This window comes from Balaenoptera ricei, chromosome 10 (assembly GCF_028023285.1).
Source record: "Balaenoptera ricei isolate mBalRic1 chromosome 10, mBalRic1.hap2, whole genome shotgun sequence".
Lineage (NCBI taxonomy): Eukaryota > Metazoa > Chordata > Mammalia > Artiodactyla > Balaenopteridae > Balaenoptera > Balaenoptera ricei.
The window spans coordinates 67,394,671-67,421,398 of NC_082648.1; the positions used below are offsets into that span (position 1 = coordinate 67,394,671).

Sequence of the window (26,728 nt, forward strand, 5' to 3'; positions counted from 1 at the left end):
TGCTATGCTAATTAAACAACAAATCCCCATTCCCACTTCCTCCTAGCTCCTGACAACCATCATTCCACTTTCTCTATGATTTTGAGTACTTGAGGTACCTCATGTTAAGTGGAATCATACAGTATTTGCCTTTTTGTGACTGGCTTATTTCACATAGCATAATGTTCTCAAGGTTCATCCAGGCTGTAGCATATGTCAGAATTTCCTTCTTAATGCTGAGCAGCATTTTCTGTAAGTATATACTACATTTTGTTTATTCATTCATCCATTGATGAACACTTGGTTTTCTTCCATCTTTTAGTATTGTGAATAATGCTATAAACATGGATGTACAAAAATCTCTTTGAAACCTTCCTTTTAATTCTTTGGTTATATGTCGAGAAGAGGAATTGCTGTATTATACAGCTTTATATTTATTGAGATATAATTCACATATTATTTAAAGTATACAATTCAGTGTTTTTAGTAAATTTGCAGAGCTGTGCAACCATTATCACAGTTTTAGAACACTCATCACTCCTGAAAGAAATTCTACCCATAAGCAATCATTCCTCATCTATAAATTGACATCTCCCAAATTTATATCTCCAGCTTGTACCTCTCTCTATTAACATATTCAACTGCTTGGATATCTAATAGGCAAAACAAACTTAACATGTCTGAAAAATGAACCCCTGAACTCTCCCTACAAAACTTACTTTTCCCACAACATTCACACCTCTCATAAAAACTTCACCCATCTAGTGGCTCAAACCAAAAATCTTAGAATCTTCCCTGCCTTCTTCTTACACACTGTAGTTTTAATCACTCAATAGTCTTCTTGGCCAAACCTTCAAAATATATCTAAAATCCAATCTTTTCTTATCACTTTGTCTACTACCACCCTACTCCTGCCCTTGCCATTCTCCTACTGCAGCCCTTACCTTCCTACAATCTATTCTCAACACAATAGCCCCAGAGATTCTTTCTAAAGCAAGTCAGATCATGTCACTCCTCTATCTCAATCCCTCCACTAGCTCACTATTTCACTCAGATTAAAAGCTAAAATCCTTCCAATGGCCCACAAGGCTCTATGTGATATGGTCCACTGCTACTTCTGTGACCTCATCTCCTTCCAGCCTCTTCCTTGTTCTGCCTGCTTCAGTCATATTGGTCACACTCGCTGCTTCTCTGAAAACACCAGGCACCCTCCCATCCTTGAATTCATTGGTTCCTCTGTATGCAATGTTCTTTCCCCAGACTTACATGATTCATTCCATCACCCCAGTAAGACCTTAAGCTTAAATACCACCTTATCAATGACGACTTCTTGACCACTCTTTAAATTTGCAATGTGTCTCATTCACCCCGTACACTTCCTTATCCCCTTTGCCTGTTTTACTTCTCTCCAAAGCTTTTATTGACAGATAATTTCACACCTTACCCTACCACTCATGATACTTCTTTCAACTTTAAAAATATTAAAAAGACGTAGAGTTAAGAATCATATATTTTTTCAAGTAGAACCTTACTTCACATATTGTTAGGTAAACTGATTTTTTTTCCACTCAAATTACGATTGCCCTTCAATGTCAACAATCATTTATTGAAAACGTCAAGTATCATATTCTTTACAAAACAGTTTTAAACATATTTTCCATCTAGGTTGGTTACATTACCTTGCCGATTAACTTCATTCTGAAGTAGCTCTTCCATTGCCTCCTCCTCAGCAATATCTAAAGGTGTGTCTCCTTCACTGTTGACAGCTCCTACATGTGCTCCCTGACCAATCAGAAACCTGTAAAATTAAAGGGAAGAGAGTTAAGCAATGATGGTATCATCAAAATAAGACTGAATGCATAGCTAATGAGGCAAGCTCCTATGCAAGAGCAGCAATAAAAACCAAGGATAGCATAGGTATTATTTAAGTTTTAAGAAACTACCATGAAGCATGTTTTCTTTCCTTTTTAAAATTTTACGTTTCCTAAAATTTTTCTATAATGTACACCAATTAACTAATACAAAAATGTTATTTTAAAATAATTACAAAGTCTTTCATAGGATTATTTCAGACTGTCATCATTAAGATTTTTCATTATCTCCATATTGACTAGTTTCCTAACTGAACTTCATGCTCCCAGTCTCATGCCATAAGCAATAGTTCTTAACCTTGGGCTCATGGGCATAATTCAGAAGGTCATTCAGCTGATACAGATATATTAAAATACTGTGTATGTTCATCACTATTTTGAAATTAAGGTAATTATCAGACCAACTACTAAGTCTTTTTATTTAATGTGTTACTAAAGAAGCACATACATACTTTGTACTCAGTATTTTATTTTATGCATCCAAAACACAATACTAAGAACATATTCACAGGCTTCATCAAACCTGCCAAAGGGATCCAGATACAAAATGGTTGTGAATCTCTTTCACTATGCCAACTGCACATCTCCCAGAATCATCTATTTAACACAACCGGAGTCAATTTCCAACTTAAAATTCCTTGAATGGCTGTCCATGCTAGGAGAAAACATACCTACGTGGCCCTTACTAATCTGGTTTTGTCTTCTTTTCAGCCTCATTCCTCTTCCTTCTTGTATCACACTTTAGACTCCAACAATATGGAACTGTTTGTAGTTCCAGATTAAGCCATGTTCTTTTGGCATCCCTGATTTTACTTTTCTATATATAAAGAATGGCTCCCTTTTTTCCGATGTTCCTAATCAATCTAACTTTTATTTGTAAATTTTTTTTTTTTACAGGCTACATGACAATATTCGCATTATCAAAACAGTGAAGGAAAAAAAGCCCTCAGAGTTTTAAAAACAGAAGAAAAAAAGAAAAAACTCCCTTACATCTCTCCTTCTGTTGTCATGTTCCCTCCCCAGAGATAAACACTATCAACAGCATGGCAAATATCTTTCTGGTACCTTTGCTATGAATTTATATGTGTGTCTATAAAGAAATATATACAGTCACTTTTGAGGTTCTTTTTGTAAAACAAAAATTAATGGGATTACTTTAGGGGGCTTCCCTGGTGGCGCAGTGGTTGAGAATCTGCCTGCCAATGCAGGGGACATGGGTTCAAGCCCTGGTCTGGGAAGATCCCACGTGCCGCAGAGCAACTGGGCCCGTGAGCCACAATTACTGAGCCTGCGCGTCTGGAGCCTGTGCTCCGCAACAAGAGAGGCCGCGATAGTGAGAGGCCTGCGCACAGCGATGAAGAGTGGTCCCCACTTGCCCCAACTAGAGAAAGCCCTCGTACAGAAACGAAGACCCAACACAGCTAAAAATAAATAAATAAATAAATAGATAAATTTATTAAAAAAAAAAAAAATTAATGGGATTACTTTAAATGTACTGGAGTGCAACACTTGCCTTCTAATAGCTGAAAAATATTCCACAATATGGCTGGATCATACTTTTATTTAATGCCATCCTCCTAATGGATGTGTTCTTAAATGGACATTTGACATTACCAATCTTTAAAATTTTTCTCAACGTGATGAGAATAAAGCATCTTATCATTGTTTTCTTTCCTGATTACACACAAGTTTGAAAAAAAATCTGGATATGTTCACTAGCATTTGTATTTTCTCCTTTTGTGAACTTCTTATTTACTTCTTTTGCTTATATTTTTAATGTGTGCCTTAACTCAACAGATACTTATGGGGTGTTGTTATAGATTGAATGGTTTTGTGTTCCTCCAAAATTCATGTTGAAACCCCAAACCACCAATATGATGCTATTAGGAGGTAGGGCTTTGGGGAGGTAATTAGGTATAGATGAGGTCATGAGGTTGGAGAACCCATGATGGGATTAATGTTTTTAAAGAGGAAGAGAGTAGAGCTCACTGTCTCTCTGCATGGAGGGCACAGCAAGATGGCAGCCATCTGCAAGTCAGGAAAAGAGCCCTCACCAGACACAGAATTGGCCAGCACCTTGATCTTGAACTGTCTAGTCTCCAGAACTGTGAGAAACAAATGTCTGTTGTTTAAGCATCCCAGTTTATGGCATTTTCTTACAGCAGCCAAAGCTGACGACAGGTGTCTACTATGTATCTACCACTATGTTACATGTCAGGCATGTACTAGTAAGCAAAAACAAATGCAGATCTTCCCCTCAAAGATCTTATAATCTAGAAAGAGAGCTAGATTAATTACCTAAATACATGTAAAACTTCGATGTCTTATAACAGTGAGTTATGTCTACAAGTGAATAATAGAATAATTTGATTTAGTAAGGTCAGGAAAGGATTCTCTGAACAATATATAGGTACTAGCAAACATAATGGAAGGAGAGTATGTTCCAGAAGAGAGAACAAAAGGCACCAAAAACCTGTGACAGGAAGTGTGTATGGCTAGACAAGGGTTTGGTTCATTCTCCTGAGAGTAAATGAAAGAATCAATCTCTAGATAATATGTCACGTACACCCCAAAGTCAGTGAATGTTTATTTTGTAAGATCTGTAAATGATCAAGTATGTGTTTCAAAAAGATCACTTTGTGAAGTATGGAAAATAAACGAGAATGGAGAAAGAATGAAAGTAGGCAGACCAGCTAATGAGCTACTGTAGCAGTAGACAAAAATTATGTTGGAAGCTTGAATTTGATGGAGGAAATGGATAAATTCCAGAGATATCTAGGAGATACTAGAGATCAGCTGGATATGAGAAGCGAGGGCGAGGAAGGTGTCTATGATACACTGAAGTTCTTGACTTGTCTGTGATAGATCGACGGTGGTACTAATAAATGATACACAAAAAAATAAGTTATTCCCTCCTGACAAATAGATGTGTTGCACATATTTTTTCCATATTGTCATCACATTAAAAAAAAAACAAACCTTTTCTTACAGCATTTTGTATTTGAGTGAAATTTAAAGGTTGTATGAAGTCAGGTCTGTCAATCTTTTGCTTTAAGAAGGACTTTACCAACTAGCTATTGATATCTGTGTGCAGATGTCACTTTTACAAGACACACACACATAGAAAGAGAAAGATAGAAAAAGGAAAGAATATACACTATAAAGTTAACAGAGGTAGCATTAGGAGGGATTTACTTTTTTACTTTTTTAATTTTATTTTTTAGCCGCACTGCGCGGCATGTAGGATCTCAGTTCCCGGACCAGGGGTCAAAACTGCGCCCCCTGCAGTGGAATTGTGAAGTCTTAACCACTGGACCACCAGAGAAGTCCCACATTAGGAGGGATTTGTATTAGTTGGGGTTTTCGTAGCGGGGGAAGGGGGGGATTTTTTTGGTTATCCTAGTTTTCTGCAGCAAGTTTATTTTGTGTATGTATATTAGACCACAAAATGGCTACCATGCCATTTTGTAGCCTGGTATTTTTAATAATTAATAATATGTTATAAACATTTCTCCTTGTGCAAAACAATGTTTCCTTTTTATAATCTTCATGGGGACTTCTACAAACAGAAGTCATATTTGAACTGAAGAAACTTTTTCTGTTTCACAGTTTTAAAAAATGTAATATAAAACTAATGAATATTTATATACTACAAATAAATAAATAAATGAATCTGGAGCAAAAAAAAAAGATATTAGTGGAGTAGAACCTGTGCTATGCTCCAGGGGAATATGTACGTATTCTGCTAGGCAAAATCTCAAACAATTAGAGAAATTTACATAAAACCACATATATTTTGCTTAGGTATTAGAAATCATTCACAGGATGTAAAGACAGAATAAAAGGAAGACCTCAGAGTGGCTGCAGTGCTAGCAGAGGGAAGCAGAGTCTCAAGGAAATAACAGGTCAAAGCCAAAAAGAGACAATCCAAAATTTATATAAACAGGAAAGATGTTAAGAGAAACTAACAAGAGTAAAGTTCCGAAAACTGCTGGCAGGAAGTAGGGCCTGGAGCAATCCTTGAGCCAAAAGTTTAGGTATAAAATATGTATGCATACAATTCACAAACCTCTCCATGACTCAAGAACTACTATTTGCAAATGTAAAATAAATAAATAAATAAATAAAACCCCATGGCATTAATTCTTATTTACCACGAATAATCTCAAAAAGCCATTCAAAGATTGGTTGGGTGAAAAAAAAGCATAAACATTTAAATTCTGCAGACTTTGGGTTTGGTTCCCACCTCTGTTTCTTGACAGCTGTGTGATATTCATTAACTTAAAACATTTGAAACCTAGCTTATAGGTAACTTACAGGGCTGTGTTATGCTTAAATGAGTTAATGTCTAAAAATAAAATTAAAATTCTATCTGTTATCACATCATGCAAAATCATCACACTTAGAAAGCAATGTTTAAGATAATGTGAAACAAAATACAGGCTATCTGGAATACCAGAAATTCACTTTGTGGGACCCTTGGAGATACTGAAAACAGATGGTCAGATTTCCTTCAGAACAAAAAGGGCTGGGGTATTAAAAGCAGCTCATGGGACTGCTGATTAGGAAAAATACACTATATTTATTGTAAGATTTCTTGGGGGGAAAAAAAAAAACTATGAAGATTTCACACAGGAGTCCCAAACTGAAAGTCAGAATATTAGGCTATTTCTCAGATGGGTAACTTTTTTGAATGCTTCAGAGTTTAAAAAAAAAAAAAAAAAAAAGGGCAGGCTTTTATTTGCTTAACAATGGTTAATGATGTCCTTAAGCAATACAAAAGAGGCCAACATAGGAGATGCCACTTATTGAATGATGAAAATCATTATAAATTACTGAAGTGAAAAATGGTAAACTGCTAGGTTTACTGAGATTTATAATAACCTACAGCTTTGAGTCAATAAATAATTTTGGATAATTAATAAACCTCAAATTCAAGACATGATCCAAATGGATTTCTACAAAATTATTTGCATACGTGTGAATTTAAAAATCTAATAAAAGGTGTAAAACTTGTTAACCAAGTTATCAGTTGCAACTTGGATGTGGTATATTAGATGGATAGGATTCTATCTGGGTTAGAATGATTCAATGTTAACTGAATTCAGCAGACAAATTTGACAGTCTCATAATTATCTTGGATTCTGAGTTTTGTCAAAAGCCAAACCACAGAAGAGATTGAGAAGGAGAAATAGTTCATTTTAAAAATTTGATGTTTTAATTAAAGCCCTTGTCTTTAAATTAGAAGCTAATGAGAACATAGTAATCAAAGAGACAAAGAGAAAGAAATTTCATCAGCAAGAGCTGAGTATACTTAGTGTTCAAACAATGTACATTGTTTTATTTACTGTAGAAAAACTAGTATCAAGAAGTTGTTTTAATCAACACATGGATTTTTCATGTATTCAATACATGAATTTTTAAAATTCAAAACGTCAGTGCAGCCTTAAAAAAGAAGTTCTGTCATACAGATGAATCTCAAGGCCATTATGGTAAGCAAAATAAGCCAGTCACAAAAGGCCAAATGCTATATGAGTCCACTCATATGAAGCGTCTAAAGTTGTCAAAATCATAAAAACAGCAAATAGAAAGGTGGTTACCAAGGGCTAGGGGAGTGGGGAGGGGAAATTAGTGTTTACCAGGTAGTTTTAGTATTGCAAGATGAAAAATCCTAGAGATCTGCTGCAAAACAATGTGAATATGCTTAACACTATTAAACCGTACACTTCAAAATGGCCAAGATGATATATTTAATATTATGTTTTTACCACAATAAAAAAAAAACCCCACAAAGTCAGAAAACCACTGAAATAGTTGTTTCTTGAAAATTCAAATGAATTACTCAAAGCCATCCAATGAGACAGAAATTATGAAAACTAAGCTACCTGAACTTTTCAAAGACGGGTAAGAGAACATTGTACTATTAGCTTCAAAAATAAATGCAGACTTCCTTGGTGGCGCAGTGGTTAAGAATCTGCCTGCCAATGCAGGGGACACGGGTTCAATCCCTGGTCCAGGAATATCCCACATGCCACAGCGCAACTAAGCCCGTGTGCCACAACTATTGAGCCTGCGTGCCATAACTACTGAAGCCCACACGCCTAGAGCCCGTGCTCCACAACAAGAGAAGCCACCGCAACGAGAAGCTTGTGTACCGCAACAAAGAGTAGCCCTGCTCGCCACAACTAGAGAAAGCCCAAGTGCAGCAGCAAAGACCCAACACAGCCAAAAATAAATAAATAAAATATATTTTAAAATAAATAAGTAAATAAATGCTACTTTCTTTTGGAAGCCTCTGAGCAACATAAAATCAGTGTAAATAACCTTATGCATCTTCAGTGGGAATGCACTTTCTTATTTCATATTTGAAGTTCTATATCACAATAAAAAACAGCTGAAAGTAACTATAACAGTAAGAATCCAAACAAAAGTTCTGACCTGGAACTTTTGAAAGTTTTCTTTAAAATAACAGTTTTTTCCTTCAGCACCTGACAAATGTTGTGCCACTTCCTTCTGGTCTCCATGTTTCTGATGAGAAGTCTGCTTTAATGCAATGCCCCCTGCCCCAATGTTATAGTAGTTCCTTTCTCATTGCTTTCAAGATTTTTACTTTGTCTTTTGTTTTCAGAACTGCTTTGGTTTATCCTGTTTGGAATTTGCTAAACTTCTTGAATCTGTAGGTTTATATCTTTTGCCAAGGTTGAGTACGTTTTTTTTTTTTTAATTAATTAATTTATTTTTGGCTGTGTTGGGTCTTCGTGTCTGTGCGAGGGCTTTCTCTAGTTGCTGCAAGCGGGGGCCATTCTTCATCGCGGTGCGCGGGCCTCTCACTATCACGGCCTCTCTTGTTGCGGAGCATAGGCTCCAGGTGCGCAGGCTCAGTAGTTGTGGCTCACGGGCCCAGTTGCTCCGCGGCATGTGGGATCTTCCCAGACCAGGGCTCGAACCCGTTTCCCCTGCATCGGCAGGCAGATTCTCAACCACTGTGCCACCAGGGAAGCCCCTGAGTAGGTTTTTAGCCATCACTTATTATTTCTTTAAATACTTTTCCAGCCATGCCCTCTTTCGCTTCTTCTGGGACTCCAATGGCATAAATGTTAGCTCTCTGGTATACTCCCACAGGCCCCTGAGGCTCTGTTCATTTTATTTTAGTCTATTTTCTCTCTGTTGCCCAGATTTGGTAATTTCTATTGTTCTGTTTTTCAGTTCACCAATTCTTTCTTCTATCCCCTCCATTCTGCTGCTGAGCCTATTTGCTATTCATTTTGGTTACTGGATTTTTCAGTTCCAAAATTCCCATTTGGTTCCCCTTCATATCTTCTATTTCTTTGCAGACTTTTTTTGGCTGAGACTTTTTTTCATTTGTTTGAAGCATACTTGTAATTGGTTGTTGAAGCATTTTTGTGATAGCCGCTCTATAATCTTTGTCAAATAATTTTAAGATTAATATCTCTGTAATCTTAATGCTGGTCTCTATTGTCTTTTTCATTCAATTTGAGATGTTCCTTGGTATGACAACTGATTTTCAATTGAAATCTGAACACTCTGGGCATTATATTATGAGACTCTAGATTGTGCTTATATCTTCTATGTTAGCTGACTATATTTGGCCCTGGTCTAGCAGAAAAGATGGGGAGGTGCCATCTCATTATTACAAGGTAGGGGTAGAAGTTCAGGTTCCCCACTCAGCCTCCATTGACACTAGCGATGGAGCAGCTCCTTGTTGCTTCTGACTCCCCACCAAGCCTTCACTGATACCTCCCTGGCTAAGGAGGCTATGGGTGCCTCACTACTACACCCTATGTGGCCTCCACTGACACCATAAGGGGAGAAAGAGTTAGGCCTCTTTACCGATGGGTGGTGGTGAAAGTATTTACTCTCTACCAGGCCTCTTCTGACTCCACCCCAGTGGGGAGGAGTAGGAGCTCCTTTTTACTGCCAGGTGGGGGTGTAAGTCCAGGCTTCCCACGTGGTCTCCAGTGCCAGTTAGGGGAGGGCTAGTTAACTATCCGATGGGGATGAAAATCTCGGCAGGCTCTGTGTCTGGCCTAATCTGACATCATGACAGTAGAGGTGCTAGGGCACCTCATGATAGCCTGGTAATGTTGGAAGTCTACGCTCCCTACCTGGCCTTTGCTAGTGAGGGTGTAGGTGGGACCAAGGTTTTTTTCTGCAGTGTTTGGCTGGAGTTTTTTTTTTTTTTTTTTTAAGGTTTTAGGGTGCCCCTCTCCTAGTATTTGGCTAAAGAGGTTAGGCTTTTGTTGGGGCTTTTTTGGAGGGGCAGTGTGGGGCCATTGGTGCTTCTGGGTTATCAGCTTCCTCAGTTCCAAGTGTGGTATATCTGAGGCAAAGAGAAAAGCCAAAAACTTACTCCTGTCATTCTTTGGATCCTGAGATCCCTAGCTGTTCTGTCTTCTCTCCATCTTATAGAGTCTTTGTATATTTTATATATCATGTTCAGGCTTTTTAGTTGTATTCAGCAGGAGGAATAGGGAAAAACATATCTATTCTATTTTCCAAGAAGCAGAAATTCTCATTTTTAATTGTCAGGAAATTGTAATGTTTATAACATTACCAATTTTAACCTTTTAAAAAATTTCACTTTGTCCAAATCCCACAGGTGGAAGTATTATTTTTATATATAAACCCTGTTACTAGTCCAATAACATGGACTAATGTACCTTGCCAAATACTGTGCTAAATTTCTGACATCATGGTTTCTCAATTATGCTACAGATACAATTAATTATGCCGATAGCAAAGACCAGCCTACTGTGTGTGAGAGAAATGAATCTATTTGTGAAAGTGGGCTCTATTTTCCAGTTATCTAGGCACCCGGATTGTCAAAACAAAACAAAACACAAAAACAAATTCAAAATGTGCAGAAGGATTTAAATTCCTCTCTTCTCTTTGCAAAGCCACCTTTAAATACAGGAAATTCTGTAGGTTCTGCCTTCAGCGTTTCTTATTTCTCTTAATTATTCCCCAGAGCAGTGACTATACTTCTTTGACCATGCACTAACTCCTGAAAATGCATATTTGTTTATTAAAATCAATTACATGCACTACTGTCTTACTTTATTACTGTATCTCCCAATTCCCAGAGGCAAAAATCCTACTCATTGTGTAATAATTCTAAGATATACATTTTCCCCAAATTTTAATATTGCTGAAATCTTCTACAATCTATTGATCTTACAATCAATGATGTCTTAGCAATGGATAATGGCCACGATATGGTTGTCATCATCTGTCTTCAGGTAACCCCAGTCACAGCTATTCATATTGTTTTCAACTTCAACTGATTTATGTGCATTCATACCTTTGATACCTTATTTACTGAGCTTAACTGTTACTTAAAATGTCTTCCTGGATGGTGTCTGAAACTTTTTGTTGATACCTTGTAGTAAGATCAAGAAAGCACCACCAACAACACTTGGCAGAATGCTATCAGTGGCTTAGAAGAAAATCCCAAAGGCAACAATAAAACATTCTTAAGCAATGCTGCATCCAAGACACTACAATTAGATAAAGAATGATACTGTGTAGGGGGGGGAAAAAACCCCCAAGGTGCTTAAAAACAAAAAAACCACACACACTGTATTACAGTTTTTTTTTTTAACCTTTTAAATTGGTACATAAAATAATGACAATGTGTTATGATGATGGCATCTTAGATTTGATGAAATTCAGTTTACGCATTATAAACATACCCAAAGAAGTCCTGGCTTCCTATTGCACCTTTTTAATTGGCACCTCAAACTAGGCCTATTTAAATTCACATTCCACTACACTCTTTCCTCTGCTTCCCTCAATTTTTCTCTTTAATTCCTTAATACTGAAGTTAAAGGGCATCATTTTCCCAATTACAAAGGCTAGAAAGGGAGGCAGAATGGTGTAGTGTCTTAAAGTGCAGACTTGACAAGTTAGACTGTCTAGGTTCAAATCTTAGCTCTGCCAATTATCGTGGGTAATTTCTCTCTCTGACTCAGTTTCCTCACCTATAAAATAAGAATTATAATACGGGCCAACCATCACTCATCCAAACCCAAATTTCAAAACTTTTCTTTCTTTCTTTCTACCTATCTATCTATCTATCTATCTATCTATCTATCTATCTATCATCTATCTATCTATTTATGGCTGCGTTGGGTCTTCGTTGCTGTGCGCGGGCTTTCTCTAGTTGAGGCAGGTGGGGGCTACTCTTCATTGCAGTGCACGGGCTTCTCACTGCAGTGGCTTCTCTTGTTGCGGAGCACAGGCTCTAGGCATGTTGGCTTCAGTAGTTGTGGCACACAGGATCTAGAGTGCAGGCTCAGTAGTTGTGGCGCATGTGGGATCTTCCTGGACCAGGGCTCGAACCTGTGTCCCCTGCACCGGCAGGTGGATTCCTAACCACTGTGCCACCAGGGAAGCCCTCAAAACTTTTCATATTTTAGAAATATAATATTGTAGATTATGCAACACCCTTATTGAGTCTGAGGCAGTACGCCATAACCAAACACGTTAATATTTTCGCAAAAAATAAGTTTAGTTAAGTGGGGGAGAAACAAAGACTATAAAGAGCCTTGTATCAGTTCAAGTCATGGTGTGTTGCCAAATGAGCCTACACCAAACTTACAATTTATTTTCTCATTTTTCAGAGTTTTGAGGGTTTGGAATTGTGCATCTGGGCCTGCGGGGTGGTGGCAGCAATATATTTTCATGTAATTGTTAGGATGGCCAAAATTATGTATATTAAAGGACTTAGAGCAGTGACTGGCACACAGTAAGCACTCAATAAATGCTAGCTATTATGAGCATTATCACTACCTTTGATTTTTCTTCCCACCTTACTATCTAGATCCAGTGAATCACACCAAGCCTTATTAATTTTATTTTCCAAATTTCTTTCACATCTGCCCCACTTCCAAGCTCACTGCCACTGGCCTGGCTCTCTAACTCCCTAATCCCTAATCTGTTCAAACTCCCTCATCAGTCAAGAATTGTCTTCTTAAAATACAGAGTAAGGATCATCATGTTCCTAAAAACGCATCACCACTAAAGGTCAGTTAGCAAGGCATACAAATTCCTCTGTGCTGTAGTCTCAGTTCCCTCTTCCTGTCTTATCAGTTACTCTCTCCACTAACACTCCTCTCCTCAAAAAACGACGACTCCAAAGAAGTCCCTTTATCCAATGCAATCACGACCAGTACTTACTTGGTTAACCAGAAAAGCTGATTAAAATAGGGAATAGTAAAACATAATACATATTTGAAAATAAATAAATGCAAGACATTTATTTCAACGTAGACAATATTGGAGAACGTCTCCAATGACTTAAATCCATGCTCCCTTTCTTGCATAAATGACAGTCATAATGCACTAAGACTTCAAAGTGTCTTAAAGTGAAACAAACACTTGAAGTCAACAGAAAAGCAATCTGAGTATATACTCCTAGATATTTTTTCTTTCAATCTTTCATTTGTTGCACCCACACCTAATTAAACAGTAATTATATTTTTAGGACCTTGCCTTTATTGAGGCTTTCCAAAATATTTAACTTAGTAATAGCAATAACTTTCTTTTTTGTACACATTTCATCAGTTTTGGATATTTAATTAAATTATATAATCACTAACAAGTGGAATAGATATTAATAGGCTAGAACACACACAACTAACTTTTGGTAGGCTTGCAATTCAACTGGTGGAAACAGAAGTAAGTGAGCTTAGTAGAAGTAGTCTATTTGTTGCAATGTTCAGTTTTAACAACTTTATGGGAATCAGTCAATATGTTTTAACAAAGAAATGGCAAATGTTAGTTAAGAGTGGAAGCCAGTTAAAACAGCTTTAACCATGTATTATTTCCCATTCATGAATAACATGACTTTTCTCAGACAACTCCCAACTTCCAGAGGCAAAAACCCTGCTCACTGTTTAATGTAACAGTTAATGTCACCTCCTCTGGAATCTTTCTCTGAATGGCCTAAGCAGAATTGATCACTTCTTCCTCAGTGTTCCTTGTACATCTCTTGGTCCATTTATTCTATCTAGTACTGGTATTGACTTGACATGTCAAGTCAAAGCTTGAAGATTAGGAGCGGTTGCAGTCATTTTTACATCTTACAATGCCTAACTCTACTATAGGAGACAGTTGTGATAGAACAGAAAGAACATCAGAATTTGAGTCTTGAGAATGAGGGTCCAGTTCTGATTGTGAAATGGAAATAACAGTGAACACGCCCATACAGTTGTTAAAAAAAAACTGAGTAAGAATGTATATGAGAATATTAGTTTTGGGCACATATACCTCATTATTATTATAGCAAGATACAAATAAGTATCTTGCGAATAAAATTTCAGTTTCACCTTCTAAGACTTCTAATCAAAATACATAGTCTGCTTTACACTAACTATGTATTATTCTTGACAAGAAATATGTAAATAACCGAAATGCATGGATTTGCCAACTCTTCTTGGTGCTCAAATACCCCCATATCAAAGTAAATAGGACAAATGACTACTTCACTCTCCCCTGCTCCTCTCATCTAGCTAGGTCTGCTCTAAGACCAAATGATCAGAAGATAGTTTTCTTTATTAAATAATCCAGGAAAACCAAGAGCTTCGTTATTTTTCACTAAAAGTAGTGACCAAAAATAGAATTATGAATAACAACAACTAATTCAGCTAACTTTACTGATAACTATATGCCACAGATTGTGCCAAGTGTCTTATAAACACTATCTCATCTAATCTTCACAATAATCTTATAGAATAGGGATAAGCGTTAACATTCCTATTTTAAAGATGAGGAAACAGAGGTTCAGAGAAGCTGGTAATTTGTCTGAAGTTAATAGCAGTTAATTAGCGGAGTTAAGATTAAAATAGAGTTGTCTCATTTCTGAGCTTGATATCAGGAATATTATAACGTTTCTCATAGGCATGGTGGTGCAATTTATATAGTTCTTAAATTGGTAGGAATTTGATTCTTTTACCAAATATAACAACATTATTGAATTCCAGGCAGAGGAATCAGCAGGTGCAGACTATGAAGCAAGATGCCTAGTTTGTTTAAAGGCTCAGCAAGGGGACCAGTTTGGCTAACAAAGAGAGCCTGGAGAACGTGGAGAAAATGACATCACAGAGGTAACAGAGGGTCAAACCATAGCCTGTAGGCCACCAGAACTCTGGTTTCTAAATGCATTATAAACCCACTGGAGGGTGAAGGGCTTTGAATAAAAATGTGATGTTATTCCACTTGCAATATTTTAAAAGGATCATTCTGGCTGCTGTGCAGAAAACAGATGGGGGGAAGAGGATGGTTATGGTTAGAATGATTCCAACTGCAATAGTTTCAGTGAAGAACAGTGTCCAGGATCAGGGAGAAATGAACGAGGTGATGAAATAGTTAGATACTGGATATATTCTGAAGGATAAGCCAAGAGAAATCTTGAGGATTCTGTTGTATGTTTATGAAATAAAGGTTATAATGAAGAAGAAAAGCCACGCCATAAATAAGCCACCACAAATATTTTAAACAGTTATATCCTTAAATAGCTGATTCTTTAATGATCAAATTACAAAGCTAATGAAACTTTTTCCATGCTGTAAATAAGACCATGAAGATGTCACTGAATGTCACTACCAGTATATTATAATGATATGAAATCTTCAGCAATGTCTTCAAAACTACTCCAAACGTGAAGAAAAATATGTTAAATGTACTAAGTAATCAACATTCCATTCTATATACTATGAAACTACATAATGCTAGCCTAACACAGGGCTAATTTTCTCTGCTATTGAAAAAGTTTAACACAAACACTAAAGCTACTCAAGATAAAAGCATTCCTTAAACATCTGTGGCAGAAGCCTAAAAAAGAAATGTAGTGACAAAATTAAAAAGAGACAAAAGAAATTATAATCACATCAATAACCAAAATGTTAATAAAACAAATCATTTAAGTTTTATTATTCAAATACAAAATATTTGTTTTATTCTTGTAAGTCATAGGAATTTTTGTTTATGTGAAAAATAAAGACAATGCCAAGGCTAAAGTTACAGTCATTCAAATAAATAACATTCACTGGTCCATCAAGAAGGACAAGCTGAATAAACTACAATGACACTGCACAACAGAGTACTAAATACTACACCTGAAGAGAACAATGAGAAATAGCTCTATAACCCACTATATAGTGGTCTCCAGGATAGACTGTTAAGTGAAAAAAGAAAAGTGGAGAAATAGTGTATGACAGTCTTTCATTTATCTGCAAAGGGGGAATAATACTTATATTAAAACACAAACTGGGATAAAATATAACATTTAAAAATGTTACCCATAGGAAATAGGATGGTAGAGTAGGAACTGCCGTTAGAACCTGGTATTTTATGTAAATTATAAAACAAAATTAAACTAAACAAAAAAACAAACTTAAACAATGAACTTAATGATATATCTAGTTAATGGCATAACCACACAGAAAAGAATTACTCCAAGTGACTTCAGCACACACAGTAATTTGATGGTATATTCCAAGTGGGATACCATAAGGACAAAAAGAAATGTCACCCCCCTCACCCCTGCCAAAAAACCAAAAACAAACCCCCAAACTTCAAACTGCTTTAAGTAATCATTATTGTTGTGGTATTGTTATAAGCAATCTAATGTATATGTAATATATGATGAAGCAAATTAGTAATTATGTGTTATTTTAATTCTACAGTTCTTGACAACAAAGTAGGGGAGAAAGGAAATACTGATACAAGATAGAAGAGGTTAAAGAAAGACACCCTGAAGCTGAATTTGAATTTGAAAGAATGATCAATGCAGCAGCAATGAGCACTTCTAGCACCCATTACAAGGAACAGGTTTCCTTAGAGAAATGGCAATTCCAGACCCAGGGCATGAAATATAAAAGATGAGTCTGGAACATTTTTATACTACTAAAGAGCAAGGAAGCTTTTAAAGATCACTTTATTTGGTCATGTCCCAAGGTCTTAGAAGCCAACATGAAGAGACTCTTGTAGACCAAAGATGGTACAATTTGCTAATCAATAAGGGCAATAACTGCAATGGATTGAAATACATCAAGTACGTTTAAATGCATGTGCTCAAGTTATTTAGATCTCAAAAAAATCAATTAGTCCTTTTTGAAGGTAACTAGTAAACCAACTCATTATTTTAAAAATCAGTATATGGAGGGAAAGAATAAAGAATATATCCTGTTTTCCTATAAAACTTGTACAAGGGGTAACCAAATAGTAGATATGAGACAGTTTCCTTTACAAAAATATTTCAGCTAATAAAAAAGAAAGACAAAATTTAAATGCTGCCATCGTAAAACTCCTATGTCTTCATCTAATTATTTCTTCATCTCATTATTCTTTTATCTATTATTTCTTTATTTTGTTATTATTTCTTGGTTATTGAAAGCCAAGTCAGAGGACTTGGTTTTCAATGTTTTGCACATAATTTAAATATATAATTCAGTTATACTTAATGGCTAGAGTTATAACTAACTGATCATTATAGACTGGAACAATAAACTGAATACATAATTTCTTGGGCTCCATAATCGTTCTAGTATGTCCAATTTTACTTCTAGTCCATAGCCCAATAACATCAAACTACAACTTTTAGGGAAGAATACCTTGATGTGACAGTGAGAATTTTATACTGCCTGTATTAGTTTGCTAGTATTACCATAACAAAATACCATAGACAAAGTGGCTTAAACAATAGAAATTTATTTTCTCATAGTTCTAGAGGCTGGAAGACCAAGATCAGGGTGTTGGCAGGTTTGGTTTCTTCTGAGGCTTCTCTCCTTGGCTTACAGATGGCCACCTTCTAACAGTGTCCTTACATTGTCTTTTCTCTCTGTGTGCAAGCCCCTGGTGCCACTTTTTGTGTCCAAATTTCCTCTTATAAAGATACAGTAAGATTGGATTAGGGCCCACCCTAAGGGCCTCATTTTAATTTAATCATCTCCATCTATACAGTCACATTCCAAGGTTCTGGGGGTTAGGCCTTCAACATATGAATTTTGTGGGGACATGATTCAGAGCGTAACACTGTCAATTCAGCACCCCAAAGGAAGAGAATAATGTTAATGCGTACATTTCAATATCTGACCCATCAGTACATAGTAAAACAATGCATATGCTGACCATTAACATTATACTCCCCAAACTTACTTCATTTATTCTTCCTCTAATCCACTCTGGCGAAGGGGCATTATTAAACAATCTCTATTTTTGGTTTTCCCTAAGACTTCTACCTTATTCATAGCAGGGAGATGTTGAAAGCAATTATTTTGGTGAAAATGTGAGATAATTGAGCCAGAATATGAAGAGCTATCATTCACCTATTCACTTGGCTTTTGCTAGGCTAGAGACCAGATGTGAAATTGTTAATTGTCTAGAAACTAAACTGCAACCTCACATTCTTTGTTCTACTGTCTCCAATAGAGGTCAAAAATTTAGAACTCACTATATCCTACCTAATCATCCCCAAATCCTCACAGTGAACTATCTGTGCTTCACTGTTTGTTTTACCTCTCAGTTCAATAGGGTTGAATTAGTACTATTCTGTGCAAAATGTAGTTGGTAAAGAAGCATGTAAACAACTGATATGTTAGAGATGATGATGAATCAGCCAGGAACATTAGAAGGGTTTCTGGAAGAAGTGATTCTAACACAAACTGCAGCTTGTGTCTGCTACAGTCTCGTAGTAGCTGGTCAAGTAAAGAAATGAGGCAAATGAATCACTATGAGCAAAGACACAATGATATGAACCAGCAGGGAATGCTGGGGAACTGAAAGTAGTCTAGTATTGACAGAGTAAAAAATGTAGAAAGCAATATGAGAAACAAGAGCTAGGAAGAAGCCAGATCATTCCCATTTTATAAATAATATTAATCATAAAGGCTAAGTAGCTCCGCCAAGGGCACAAAGGTAGAGAATGGCAGAACCAGGATTTGCAAACAAATTTAACTCCAAATACGTCACTTAGCAGAGTGACCCAATTTTCCATGGTTTATAACTGTTGTCTCTACGTCATTATTAATAGGGCCTTCCTTTACCCTATAAATGCTCTGATTTGGGAGGTATCTTTCACCCTACCTCTTAAGCCACCATGCTATGTTTTCTAGACCCAAGAAAACTAGGATTTTGGATTTCATTAACTTCTTTCACTCATTAGTGAAATTAATTACTGAAAGAGATAATGCTGGTGAAAATAATCATGCATTTAGAGGGTTTTAGGCAATCATCACCTAACAAATAGCCCAGTATACACAAGAGTTGAACTGTCTTTTATAAAAATATTATCATTATTAAAAAAAAAGAATCTCAGAGGGCAGAAAGAGCAAAAAAGGAAAAGTCATCATTTCTTGTTTCTTGTTCCTCCCAGCAAAGACATGGGCAAATTACCAAGCCCAGGCCAACATAAGTCCCTTAAGGGGAAATCTGTTGCAGTCAGAGGGCTCTCTAGGGAAGGTTTCCCTCCTTGATAGTCACAGAATATGGAGAAGATACTTTCCACTCCCCATCCACTTTTTATTTTGCTCTTGGATGTGCATATGTAAAAACACAATTCAGGAGTTGTGGCAATCATCTTGTGACCAGGACGGGACAAGGCTAAGAATAAAGTCCATATTTGGGAAAGGCAGAAGAAGAAAACACCTGAAAGACTCCAAGCCCTGATGACATCACTGAGCAGCTTAATAAATAAACCTGAATGCCCTTCCTCTAAACTATGTATTATCCTGTACAACAAGTACCCTTTCTCTTTAGGTCAGTTTGAGTTTGATACTGTTACTTGTATCTAAAATCATCCCAACTGACACAATGGGTTGTTAATCAAGTCTACAAGAGGAAATTATTCAGAACAATTATTACTGTCTTTTCAAACTCAGAAGCATGAATTAAAAAGGAAACACAGGATTACACATCTGAAGAAAGAAGCTGGGTTTTCATTTTCCCAAAAAGATAAAAAAGATAATGGTCAAAAGTTAATACATAACTGAATATTTCCTATGTGCCAGGAACTATACTTGGTGGGTTATCTCAGTTAACCCTCACAACAAACCTAGAAAATATTATTCCCATTCTACAGAGGAGAAAGCTGACGATTATAAAAGTTAAGCAACTTGCCCAAGGTCATACCCCTTGAGAGTGGTTGAGGAAGCCTTCATAATCCACATTAGTTGACTTAAGAGCCTAAGTACCAAATATTTAAGGACAGCTGAAGATAAATGCACCTTAGCTATTTTTTTCTATGAAGATGAAATCCAAGCCCTTTGTTGAGCATGAAAAGAACAGAAAGGAATAAATAGAACCACAATTAAAATTATGAATAACCACTGTTGACTTACAATGGCAAAAAGAATCCTTCATTTTACATATAAAGAAATCAAAGCCCAGAAAGAGGAAACAAATTATCAAAAGGTGTAACGCAGTCAGTGTTAGAGTCAAATAGCTCAGATTTTCTGATTCCCAGAGCACTTTTCATTTCACCTAACACTGCCTCTCCTTTAAACTGGTATACTGTATCTCCAATACACATGGGGGCTTGGGGTGGGGGGCAGTGTATGTGTGCATGAAATGTACAAAGAAATAAAACTATGAAGACTTACTAAGAGAGATTCACAGAGTAGGACTACCATATTCAATATTTATTAGTTGATAAGCTTTGATGTGAGCAGATAGACAATAAAAATGTTTATGGTGCTGGATACACAGCAACAAGAAAAAATAAGATAATCTGATGAAAAGATTATTTTGTCAGGATATGTATACTTCCTTGTTAAATTTTTGAAGAATCAAATTTTCTCAGAAAGTACTCCCCTATTAAAGGTAGTTAAGAATACGACTATTTTTCACTAAATTTTCATGTTTTTAGAAAACAATCTTAATAAAAACTAAGCATAAATATACTGAATAATTGGAGAACTATGTACCATATTCCTTCTTTAGCAAAGTAACCTAATTCAGAATTATTGTTAATTTCCCCTAACAATTCATGATTACATAGGGATATACTAGATTGCTAAATATTAACCTTGAATCATTTGACAATACATGTACTCAAAAGAAAAGGAGATGGGGCTGGAGAATGTGTACAATTACTCATATCAATTCAAAGTACCAAAAGTCAAAGACAGTAGGGAGACAAGAAGATGATCTCACACCAAGAGACAATATTTGGATTCCCATGATCTACTTATTCTCTTTCCTGGGAAGAATAATTTTTATGAATTAAGGTAATATAAGAGTTCACTCATTTATCTATAACAACAATTTCTATAAAATCTCAAGTCTCTAAATAGTATTTGGATAAAAACAAACACAGAACTAGCTTACTCTGCAATATCAAGATATCCACAAGAAGCAGCTGCATGTAGTGGTATCCAGCCTTCATTATCAGGTTGATTAATATTTGCTCCATTTTCTACCAGAAACTTCACCATATCAACATTGTCATCAATGCAAGCCTAAAAACAAAACAGAAAGCAGGATTAGAAAAACTTTGAATCAGTACTGCCAACAACACATTAATAGAATAAAATTCCTGTTTTGAAGCTTTTATAACATACTTTCTATAAGGTAGTCTCTTGCCATCTCGATTGTACTGCTATGAAGTAGGCCAATGGTACTACCTAAATTTTAGTAGTCCTTGCTTAGATACCCATATAACAATACTGTATGTGACTAGACTTTTTATGCCAACCCCATGAGGAAAACAAGTACATGTCAACATGGAAACAATCAAAACATTATAATTAAGTACCAATAATATCCTCTATAGCAGTGGTTCCCAAACTGTGGTCTGTTCAGGGAGTGGGATCCCTTCAGGGAGGTGACAAAGTCAAAACTATTTTCAAAATAATACTAAGATGGTACTTCCCCTTTTCACTGTGTTGACATGTGCACTTGAGGGTGCAAAAGCACTAGTGGTAAATATGTTTCTGTCTAAGAATAAATCAAGGCAGTGGCAAAAAAACACACAAAAAACACAGCACTTTACTGTCCTTGTATTCACCACTCTGCACTCACAGGTTGTTTTTCTTTCCCAAGCTATTTTTACTTATGAATGTCCTTGACAATGCAGTAAAAACTATAAATTGTATTAAATTTTGACTCTTGAATATACATCTTTTAAATACTCTGTGGAACAAGATAGGAAGCATGCATAAAGCATTTCTTCCAAGTATAATGACTGCCCTGAGGAAAAACACTTGTGCAATTAATTTGCAAGCTGATCTAGCCACTTTTTCCATGGAATATAATTTTTAAAAAAAAATTTTATTGGGGTATAGCTGATTTACAATGCTGTGTTAGTTTCAGGTGTACAGTAAAGTGAATCTGTTATACATATACATATATCCACTCTTTTTTAAAAATTCTTTTCCCATATAGGCCATTATGGAATACATTTTTACTTAAATGGCAAACTATAGTTAGTCTAACTTGAATGTTGGCAGAAATTTTCTTGAAAATGAACAAAGTCTGTCAAAAAAACTAACAGTATTTGTTGCCAATGATAAAATTCAAGCTTTCAGGAGTAAATGAATTAGTTATTTTAATTAAAAAATGCCATTTCTATAACATGGGTAAAGTACTGCTTTAATTCATTTAAAAATGAATTAATAAATATATAGAGTCCTCTGTTTTAACCTCTAGTATTGTAAATATTAATATATACAACCCACAGAAACAAAGCTCTTTGAAGTCCTTCATAATTTTTAAGAGTATAAAGGGGTCCTGAGATGAAAAACTTTTGAGAACCGCAGCCTATAGTAAATAAGAAGGGAACTTTTTTCAATGCTTACTTTGTGCCAAGTAGTATGATTGGTGCTTTATCTATTTTACTGATTTGTATATATTATCCTCACAAAATCCCTCACGAAAATGGGAATTTTGCTGTATCCCCAGCACCTTTTACCATTCTTTGCATGTGGTAGGGGCTCAATAAATGAATAAATGAACAAGAAAGCTAAGATTCAAAGAGATCAAGTAGCCTGAATAAGCCACAGAGATGGGAAATGATAGAGCTGAGATTCTATCACAGATGTTCAGATTCCAAAAAATAAGCTCTTTCCACACTTAACACCATATCCACAGATGTTCCTATTTCACCAACTATTTCTCACCTATTTTGCAGTCTCTGAAACAGGATATCATATATTCTAGGCACTTAATAAGTGCTTGCTGTATAAATAAAACCAATTTTCCTTTACCTATCACAGAAGCAAAAGAAAACAGTTTTAGTAGCTTTTTCCTAGGGGGGGAAAAAATGACAAAGTTGGTGTCAAGAAAAGCACTAAGGACAAAGTACTTTACATCTAAAGTGGAAAAGTGTTTGGCTGTAGGCTCTAGTTCTGGCTCTGCCACAGATTTTATAGCTGTGAACAAGTAATTTAATCTTTTTGGGCTCTGTCTTTCAAGTGGAGGAAAGAAGCTGGTGGGTTACATATCTCTAAAATTCCCTAACATATTTAACATTCTTATATATCCATGATTCTTCCCTTTGGAACAAGTTACAGGCAATCTGAAGGCAAGATCCCAAAGTGCCCAAACAGTTCTTTACACATAGCAAATGGTAAATGAGTATATATAAACAACATTCATATAAAGTTTAAGTATATACTGCGTGGGAAAAGAACTGTGTTTTTCAAGGAGCAGTGGTTAAAGGGTAGGAGAGATTTGAGAACCACAGCTATCTAATAACAAGAAACATCAAAATTCTATTGTATTATGAAGTAGTTTATAAAATGTTATTTGAGATAGCTAATGACTCACAGTGGCTTGAAATAATATTAGATCTAATTTATAAGTTTAAGCATTAATTTTCCTTGAGAAAAGATATTAAATTGTATTCTCCTCTCTCTCAACCTCTTTTAATTCCTACAGGCTCCAAAACAGTATTTTGATTTTATCATTGATATAAAAATATAAAACTACCTGATAAATGTTTTTTAATACAAATATGATTATTGTTTTTAAAAAATGGAGAAAAACGTCAAAACAAGAAATTATAATAAAGATACATGGGAAATGCTCACAATATATTAAGTTTTTTAAAAAGGATACAAAACAGTTTGCCTAATATGATTCTAATTTTACTTTAAAAACTATACAAAAGACTAGAAGAATATATAATAGTCATTATCATTGGTTGTGAGACTATGAATAATTTTTATTCTTTAAATTTTTCTTTATTTTCAAAATGTGTACAATGAATAGGTAGTGTTTACATAAAAAGAAAATCTAAGCCTTGATTCTTAAATGAAAAATATTAAATCTACTGTATGGATATGGAGAAACAACCAATTGCTGATAAAAGTGTAAAATTCATATAACCCCTTCAGAAAACCATTTGACAGTATCTACTAAAGTTATATAGAACTGATAAATAAATGGGGTGGGATGTATGTGTATATGGGGAGAGTCTACTCATGTAATAGAATCCTATACATCAATGAAAAAAGAACAACAAACAAAAAGAACAAACTATTGCTACCTTCAACAACATGGATAATCCCTGCAGACATAATACGTGAGCGAAAAAAAGCAGACACAAAGGATACAAATTGTAAGTTTCCAGGCAAAACTAATCCCTGGTTATAAAGCTCAGAATTCTGGTAAATTTGTGGGGAAATAATAGGAGGGGCATGAGGGAGCTTTTTGGAGACTGGAAATGTTCCCTAGCTTTCTGATTTTTTACATAGGCATATATATATGTAAAAATTCACTGAATTATATGCTGTGTACTTCATTGTATGCAAATTATACCTCATTTAAAAAAAAAGAAAAATAAAAAAATAGGCTACCATGTATTAAAAACCTACTGTATATTATCTCCAGTATAAAACACTTTATCTTTCTCTAAATTGCACATGCTAAAACATGTCTTCCTTTAATTTCCATCCCCTGCCTCCCGAGGCTCCATGTATCAAATGGAATCTCTCTTTTAACTGATAATCTTTAAATATTATGAGTTCTCCCCACTGCCCAAATTCTCACATATTCTTTTATAGGCCAAGTATCCCTAATTTCTCTGGCTATTCCTCATATTATATATGCTAAAAATTATACATGCTAAGGCCCTAGAAATACAAGGAAGGGAAAAGATCACATTAGTATAGGAAGTTAGTCCATAAACAACAATGATTACATAAGGGTATAATAGCAGTGGGTAGAAAGTACTAAAATATCATTGGGAACATAAAGAGATCTTGTGATTAAGACAGTCCATAAAGGAGAATACATTTGAGCAAGGTTTTGAAGATTACATAGGAGTTGTTCAACTTGCAATTCAACTAGAAGGAACTTCACTGAGCAGATGCACTATGACTTAAAAAATGTATGCAATAAATGAACAGAAAATCATCCAGTGGTAGATAGTATCTGCAAGTTATAAAACAGAATAAGGCTAGGTAGTAAGAGGTCTGAATATATTGCGGGTAAAAAATCTGAACGTAATGCAAAGATGACAGGATTTGACATTAGAGGTGGTTTTCAACCTACTTTCTACTCCTACTGATCAAGAAAACCTGCTACACTCCCATCAGTAATAGTGGCTCAATTCAGCAGTAGGAGTAAGTAGGAGAAAACACTGTAGAATTTCAGGTAGATGATGTTTGAAAAACCTATTCAGAGTTTATAAGCAGAGGGTTGACATGATCAGATCAGTATTTCAGAAAGATTACTGGAAGTAGTATGAAGATAGAAGAGCCTGAACTGAGCAACACCAGTTACTCAGAATGGATGTTAAGAGAAATCTGGGAGAAAATGTACAAGGCTTAATTAAAGACTGGATTTGAAGGGCGAGGGACAGGGAGAGGTCATTCATGAAAACAAATACCACAGGTTCGAAAAGCAGGTTGGAGGAAGAAAGATAACTTTAGTTTTGGATATGCTGAATTGATTATAGGTGTCTGTATACTTATCTAACGATGCATATCCAGTAGCCACCTGAATATGCAGATCTAGAGCTTAAAAATGAATGTGGGATAAAAATATCTATTTGGGAATTACCTGCATTAAGGTAATAATTAAAATAATGGGACCTAAAATCACTCAGGGAAAGAATGTAGAGAAGTGATTTCTATGAAAATAGTACGAGAAAGGTTAAATTAAATTATAATCAGTATATTCTACTTGGAGGACAAAGACATTTGTGGTATTTTATTCAGTCAGTTAAAGAGAGTTCTCAAGAAGCTCATCATCTAGTATGGAAGACAAATACACAAGTAAATAAAAATATCAAAATGAATATGATAAATACAGTTATATGGCTGTACACTTCTTACCATGGAAGCCAAGAAGAGAAGAACTAAAGAAGAATGGTTGTAGTCAGGGAATACTTCCTGGAGGAGGCTCTACACCTGAACTTAACATATGAACAAGTAACAAACACTTCCTGGTGTATGAAGATGCAAAGTCACATATGGGGAGGATAAAGGTAGGCAGGATCCAGAACAGAGTCTTATTTGCCATCTTATGAGTAATTCTTTGACAGTGAAGATAAAAGATTCTCAGGACAAATGGTTAATTTTTAAAGTTTCTCCATTTTAAGAAGGTGACTGCCCTGGCTCTTTGAAAAAATTAACATATACGAATAGCTATTCCCCAGTAAATGAAATGTTGCTGATTTTGATTTTAAATGGTTGTTTTTAAGTCAGTATAACTTAAGAAACATCAACAAAAATACCTAAAGCAGTTAATGTTAAATGTGCTTGTGCCTTTATTTTGTTTAAATGTAATAAGTTTTTGAAATGTTTAAATATAAATTAAATGCTAAAAACATCGTTGTAAAACATATATTATAAAGGAATCTCAAGTTTGTGTTGTAAATTGTTCAGTGTTCTCCTGAACATTTACAAAGCATA

At 35.5% G+C, this 26,728-nt stretch overlaps 1 protein-coding gene across 9 annotated transcripts in view; it reads right to left on the reverse strand.

The window, feature by feature from the left end:
• Window positions 1–26,728, reverse strand: part of PPP1R12A (protein phosphatase 1 regulatory subunit 12A) — a 148,685-nt gene that overhangs the window by 68,722 nt on the left and 53,235 nt on the right. For all 9 annotated transcript variants that reach the window (XM_059936580.1, XM_059936573.1, XM_059936575.1 and 6 more), the window contains exons 2-3: window positions 21,198–21,328; window positions 1,659–1,777 (exon numbers count right to left, since the gene is read on the reverse strand). In XM_059936580.1, the coding sequence (XP_059792563.1) occupies window positions 1,659–1,777; window positions 21,198–21,328 (250 nt within the window). The remainder of the gene's footprint in view (window positions 1–1,658; window positions 1,778–21,197; window positions 21,329–26,728) is intronic.